Consider the following 7,590-nt stretch of genomic DNA (forward strand, 5'->3'; position numbering starts at 1 on the left):
ACAAGCAGCCACACGCACACACGCGACGTTAAAACCCAATTTCACCCCACTTCACCAAGGAGAGCAAGCACCTGTGCGTGATGAACATCCCTTACACCTACACGCCATTCACCAGCATCTTCCCAGGACATAAACATCTTCATCATGAGGCTGACAACACCTCTGACCTTTGTGGAATACTTATTATTACATTAATCCCCCAAACTGGCCCATTTCACCTCTCCTCAGATCTCTTCATCTCTGACCTTTCCATGTTCTGTCTATCTCTTTGTTACATGTCTCAAATATCAAGACTGACATTTCTAGACAGACACCTATGATGTCCTGTGATTTCCAAGGGTAAACTGAGTGAGTGAGTGAATGAGTGTTTTAGGGGTATCAAATATCAACTTTAAAAGTGACATGTTTATGGAAAGAAGAAAGTGTCCGACAATCAATTCAAGTGACTTCTGGCCAATGCTCTACTCATGACCACTGACCCTCGGGATCCATGGTACATCTTACAGCACAGGGGGCGGTCGGGTAACCTAGTGGTTTAAGCGTTCGCTCGTCACGCCGAAGACCCGGGTTCGATTCCCGACATGGGTACAATGTGTGAAGCCCATTTCCGGTGTCCCCCGCCGTGACATTGCTGGAATACTGCTAAAAGCGACGTAGAACCATACTCACTCACTCACTCTTACAGCATAGGCTATGTCCATGTATTACTAGTGCACACACATTAGAGCAGTAACAAGTATATACACGTACAAGGTATTTCTAGAGTACACACGTATAATATAATTTTCAGTAATACTAAAACAGATTAGAAGGAAGATAGGTAATCAGTCAAATAGAAGCTTGTTCCGCCTGTCCACTGGTCAGTGTTACATCATGGCCGGTAGGAAATTCTTCAGTGTGGTGATATTGAAAAGTTGACTCGTAACGCAATGACAGTGCTCAAGAGTCAGTATGGTTTTATGCCGCTTTTATCAATATTCCAGCAATATCACGGCAGGGGACATCAGAAATAGGCTTCACACATTGCACCCATGTCAGGAATGGAACACAGGTCTTCGGCGTGGCGAGCGAACGCTTTACCACCTAGGCTACGCGACGCCCCCAGTGCTCAAGAACCCATATACTTTACACATACCGACCATGTTTGACATCATTGAGAGGGGTCGCGTTTTAACTCATCATGCTGGTCGTGACAACATGTTGAAAGCATTGACACAATATGCTAATATCACCCGTGAGGTAGAGGAACTGTACACATATCTCTGCATTGGATGTCAGGAGAAGCGTAAACGAATCGGGGCAGAGTTACAGTATAACTAAAATGACTGAAATTGTCACTTAGGCAACATTCAAAACGACAAAATATTTCAGTCATTTCACAATAATTATTATGATTTCATTTTTTATATAATGATATCGAATTCCAAACATTTTATGCTTTATTTCATTACCAAGTGACTGATTAAAGGAAAACGAAAGTCAATGTATATTTTAAAAGGTTTTGGCTTCTATTTCCAGCAGTATTTGTCTATTGCGATGTGTTTAAGCACTTTTGAGCTTCTTAACCTTTAGGGGGCACGGGTGGCCCAGTCGTCTAAGGCGCCGCGATTCGCTGTGCAGATTTGCGTCCCTTGGGCACGCCAGAAACCTATGATTGTGGGTTCGAATTATGTTTCTAGGTTTGTCAGCACCATACCCGTGCTCGTGGGTTTCACCGAAGTGGATAACGTCTGAGACCTGCATCACTTACTGTAAAAAGCGGCGTTAAACCCAACTCTTAACCTTTAGTTAATCTGGCGGAAAAATAATTGTAAAATGACTAAAATATTGTTGCTTTTTATACATTGACTGTAACATATACACGTGTAAGGTTATACTAGTACATGCACGTATAAGGTCTCACTGGTTTATACATGCATAAGATATTTCTATTATATACACGGATAAAGTATTACTTGTATATACACGTTTTGTTTGTTGTTAAACAAAGCACTCAGCAATATTCCAGCTATATGACGGTGGTCTGTAAATAATCAAGTCTGGCCCTGACAATCAAGTGATTGACATCATGAGCATGGATCCACGCCATTGGGATGGATGACATGTATCAACCAAGTCAGCGAGTCTGACCACCCGATCCCGTTAGTCGCCTCTTACGACAAGCAAAGGTGCTTTTTAGGGGCAAGCATGGGTTGCTGAAGACCTATTCTACCCCCGATCTTCACGGGTCAGTATATACACGTGTAAGGTCTTACTAGTATATATACGTTTAAAGTATAAATGGTATATATACGTATAAAGTATAACTAATACAAACGCGTATAAGGTGTTACTGGTATGTACACGTCTTAGATAATGCAAGTATATAAACTAATAAGGTATCAAAGCGAATAATAATTTCTCTTATTTATTTCAAACTGTTGGATACTGGTGATATTTAGACATATAGAGCACGTGATGTTGTGTTCAGTAATCATGGTACGATCTCGAAAATAGGTCAACATTAGCCTAACTTTTTTTAGAACAAATGTAAAGCATCCGAGTCACGATGTCTGCCGGAGCTATTGGACCAATGCACATGTGTGTTGATCTTGAGTTGTTATTTTAAAAAAATATACTGAAAGGAATTAGGTTGATCTAAACTCTGTAACCTGAGTGCAAAAAGACACCCTCACAGGGGCCTTTCGTTCGAGTGAGTGAGTGAGTATGGTTTTACGCCGCTTTTAGCAATATTCCAGCAATATCACGGCGGAGGACACCAGAAATGGGCTTCACACATTGTACCCATGTCGGGAATCGAACCCGGGTCTTCGGCGTGACGAGCGAACGCTTTAACCACTAGGCTACCCGACCGCCCCCTTTCATTCGATAGACAAGCACTGATACTTTAAGAGTTCAGTGTCACGCGTCATTTCAACTATGTATACAGAAGAATATATGTTAACAGTTTACCTGGGATTTAGTTTTATATACAGTAAACTACGGTTATAACGAACTCAAAGGGACTACTATTTTTAGTTCGTTATAACCGTAGTTCGTTATAAGCATATATACAGCATAGCTACAGCAAATAGTCGGGACTAAAAAGTAAGTTCGTTATATCCGTCAGTTCGTTAAAAGCGTGTTCGTTATAATCGTAGTTTACTGTATGGCACATTATATATTAAGCCAATATTATGCTGGTTAACCCTGTTGAAGTACATGTATTTGAAAATATATTTTAAAACTTACTGGTATAACTGGAATGTTTGTTGTTTAACGCCCCACTCATCAATATTCCAGCTATACTACGTTATCTATAAATAATAGTTTGGGCCAGACAATCCAGTGATAGACATCATGAGCCTCGATCTACGCGATAAGGTACGATGACAAGCATCAAGTCCACCCGATCTCGTGAGTCACCTCTTACGACAAGAATGAGTTGCTGGGGATCTATTCTAACACGGATCTTAGGAGTGATACATCTATATCATCAGTCATTCATGCCTCTTGCTGATGTTCTTTGAAAATAGGATACTTATTTGCCAATAAAATATACTATACATCACGTAAATATATAATCCACACATTCTTACTCGCCTCCGTGGCCTAGTGGAAAGAGTCTCTGTCCGGCGAGCGGGAACGTCGGTAGTTAGATCTCTGGCCGCGTCACACAGTGCTGCGTTAAATATGGTGTCATACTGTGCGTTCGTGCGTGCGTGCGTGCGTGCGTGTGTGCGTGCGTGTGTGGCTGATTCTGTATGACGTTATTGATATGTTCTGCTATACATTCATGATTTTATTATATCAGTAATTCGTTATTGATGTGACAAAATGATTTTTAAAATCACAAACTCAATTTTAGATAATTATCATAAATTGAATTTGTGATATCAAAAGACCCATATTATATATTATAATACATCTAAAATTCTAAAGTATTTTTGATAATACTAATTCAATTTTGTGATATCAAGAATTCATTTTGGATATCTAATAATCGAATTTGTGATATCAACTATTTAATTTGTGTTATCATAAAATATGGTGATTTTAGATATCAATAAATTGAATTTGATATTCCTCACATTTAGAAATATAAATACATGTATTCGATTCATCACGCAAAATAAACAGAGAAATAAACATTACCAAAGATCAGGTAAAGTTTTAAACAGATAGATTTAAAACCCGTAGGTCTACAAATGACGAATCCTTGTCCATATGTTTTCCGATTCACAAATTGTAAAATTCGTCTCGCCAATGAAACTACTTCCGAGGCAGGGAACCACTTCCGGGTTGGGAATGGTTCTGATCAGTTTGTAAACATCTTGTGATGGACTCGCCACTTAATTTGGTAAGGGTTAGACGGCTACACGATAGTAAACAGTTGAATACAGGGGGCCAAATACAGATTTCGACGAAATAATATATCTTGCTCTTCATTTTGAACTGTTTATCAGCTGTTTGTTAAATCAACATGTAAAAAATCGAATTAATTCAGGGCAATGTCACTGATCAATGCAAGTTGGCACTTTCGATACCGCATTTTCAATAAATAATTCCTACTGAAATGTCGGTTTGCAACACCAAGTGAACAGTGTCGTTGTTGTCATAAGTCCCGTGTAATTATTCAAAATAGCACACACATATGGGGCTTTTAGCATAAGCCACTTCTAGTAGTCATGCAGTTAAACAGCTTGTGATTCCCTTTATCATGTTTATTCATAAGCAATAATACCAGCTTCAGCATGTTCAGCGTTGATTAGAAAATAGCCGAAAGCTGCGATGGGTCCTACACTCAAGACATGACCCTACATGATGTAGGGTCATGTCTTGACTAGGATCCCATCGCGGCTCTCGGCTATTTAGGAATATTCTGTATAAGGGACCACACTGGAATCCTGGTTGTTATTGTTGGCCAATCTGTAAACCCAATTTAGTATTTTTAGTGCGAGCAAAAATACATTTGTCACTGTTTAGTGTGTATTGTTCCCCACAGGCTCACCAGCAGGGTCGGCGAGCAGATGCCCTTGTGCGGAGTGGGAAGTTTGATGATGCAGTTGACTGTCACAAGAGAGCAGCAGGTCAGTAACAAGTAAAATAGTAATGTTCCAAGTCCTGAGCTAGCAAACCATTACTTGCAAGGTAAGGCACTCCAAACATAGTCAGATGATGAACCCTGAAATAGAAGATCACTCTGCCAGGCATAGAATGGAGAATGGAATCTGGAATTGAATGGAATTAACTTATACCTCACAAGATACTGTGACTATAATGATTAGAGATGTCATGAAAAATGGATGTAACAATGCATTTGGAATTTATTCTGACGATACGCCTACACCTGGGTAAACATGATCATGATGATCAATGCATATTCAAAAGTAACATTGACAATGTTTTGCAAATAAGCTGATAATTACCTGGCTTAGAGTTGCCTAGTCGTCTATCATGAAATAACAACATGCTGAATCTGATTACATAATACTGTTAGAACGAGCCAATTTAACCAGTCACATGATTTAAAACTAAAAAAAACCCCTCTTGATAGCTAGACCACATAGAACAAGAGGAAGTTTGCGCAAAAACATCACAAATTGAATTTTGCAGTCAGGACGAAAAACTTATATATATATGATACATGATACCCCAGAAATGAATATTATCATATTATCATATGTATCAACTATCTCATGAACCATTCCATGTTCCTGGTACCCTATGTAAGCTGAAGTAAAAAATTAGATAACATGATCAAATGTGCCATTTTCCTTTCAAGAAGTTCAGCAAAATATCAACATGAAACTATTGCTCCATCATGTACAAGAAACTGTTTGGTACCTGATATTTACCTGTTCAGTTGGAGCCTACACTAAGTGTTTCTGTAGGATATTTTGGGGAATGTGGACACGTTACACGTGTGGTGTCCCCTTAGGCAAGTGACTTTGTTCGAGATATGACTCTGTTCACCCAGCAGTGGTTATGAACCTCCCAGCACCTCATGGGCAGCTTGGGTTGTATACTCCCCAGGGAGCTGAGAATGATTGTTGAGTGCACACTGATCCAGTGACCAGGGTAATAATATCATTTTGAACCTGCCCATGTTGTGTGGGAATCACGCACGTTGAGACGCCCAACGCTAACACCGTATTCGTGCGTGCGTGATTCCCGTGCACCCTTTCGAGTTGAGTTGATTGGTTCAACTGTGTCATATGGCCCTGTGACGCAGGGGTAGCATTATCCAGATGGCTGTTTCAATGAATGCTCGTTCCAACCGTGACGAACAGGTCTGGTTGTCGATGAAATATAGTGATAGCTAAATAGACCGATTTTTTATTCATGCACCGATTGTCTTTAAATGTAATATCCAGTTATGTATGACTGTTTAATAATCTCATACCAACTTTGACTGGAGTAGGTCCAATAGTTTTTCAGATATATTGTAGTAAACGTCGGTACCGTAAATTACCTTCCAGACTATAGCTGGCACTGTGTTTATTAGCCTGCATCAGCTACCCAACAAACTGGGTTTTGGAGCTGTTGAGGTGCAAATGGGGACCGTGTTGACAGGAAGGTGTTGCCTCGTGCAGTGCAGCAAGAATAGCTTCAAACACAAGTCAGACCAGTCAAAATTATGGTCCATAATAAGCAAGTTTTCCATATTTCAATACTTTCAAACTGGGAGCAGTGTTTCTCTTTGGAGCTATCTAGCCCGTCTAGCCAGCAAAATTTTGAGATTGTTTCCCACACTGTATAGAGGGCAGGTCCCAATAACTTTTCAAGGTATTTATTGTGGTTCAAAACTATGAAGGGTTCAGTTATCTATTGTGTTGTCTGAAACCTTTTGCATTTTAACTGTTTTCATCTTTGCAGAGTACCTTCTTGAGGCGATGCAGCTGACGAGCTCGGAACATGCTCTAGAGTCACTTCGATTGCAGCATAAACACCATCTGCATCAACAAGAGCTCATCCTTGAAAAACGCATAAGAATTGAACGTGCTCATAATGCTCAAAAAAGCTCTGAGAACAGGACCAATCAGAGCTGTCAAACAGATGACCTTGACACAATTGATGGCGACCTTGACCCAAATCATTTCAGCGAGGCAAGTTTGTACCATACAATGACTCACACAGACACCCTGTTAGCATTCCTCAAAGACTCTCAGGAATCCAGCTCACCAAAGACATCAGCTCCACGAGTGACCTTCAATAAATGCCCAAGGGATGAAACTGCTGTCATTGAGGAGCTCCAGGCCCACAATGAGCATCTCCAGAAGCATGTGAAACGCCTACTAAGAGACTTGGACACTGTCAGGAGGGAAAATGAACAACTGCAGACACAACTCAGGGAGAGGGAAACATTAAAACATGTCATGTCGGAGCCAGTGTTCAGCCCGGATCATTTCACTCCATTTGACCTTCCCCCTCTTGAAATGCCGACCTTGAGCTTGGATATGCTTCAAGAGGGATTGCAGTCAGATGATGCACTGATTGAGAAATAGACTCTTTTAAGAAAAGGCAGCAGTAATATATTTTTAGATAACTTCTTTTTCGTCTTGAGTGTGATCAAGTTGATGGTTTTCAAAATAAAATTGTTTGAGATGT

At 40.1% G+C, this 7,590-nt stretch overlaps 1 protein-coding gene across 1 annotated transcript; it reads left to right on the forward strand.

The window, feature by feature from the left end:
* The first annotated feature begins 4,244 nt into the window (after positions 1-4,244).
* LOC124113915 (nuclear receptor-binding factor 2-like) lies at positions 4,245-7,590 on the forward strand. Its single transcript, XM_046474403.2, has 3 exons — positions 4,245-4,339; positions 4,985-5,069; positions 6,859-7,590. The coding sequence occupies exons 1-3, from the start codon at positions 4,319-4,321 to the stop codon at positions 7,485-7,487; spliced, it is 735 nt and encodes a 244-aa protein (XP_046330359.1). The 5' UTR covers positions 4,245-4,318; the 3' UTR covers positions 7,488-7,590.

Source organism: Haliotis rufescens, unplaced genomic scaffold (assembly GCF_023055435.1).
Source record: "Haliotis rufescens isolate VD_foot unplaced genomic scaffold, xgHalRufe1.0.p SCAF_12, whole genome shotgun sequence".
Lineage (NCBI taxonomy): Eukaryota > Metazoa > Mollusca > Gastropoda > Lepetellida > Haliotidae > Haliotis > Haliotis rufescens.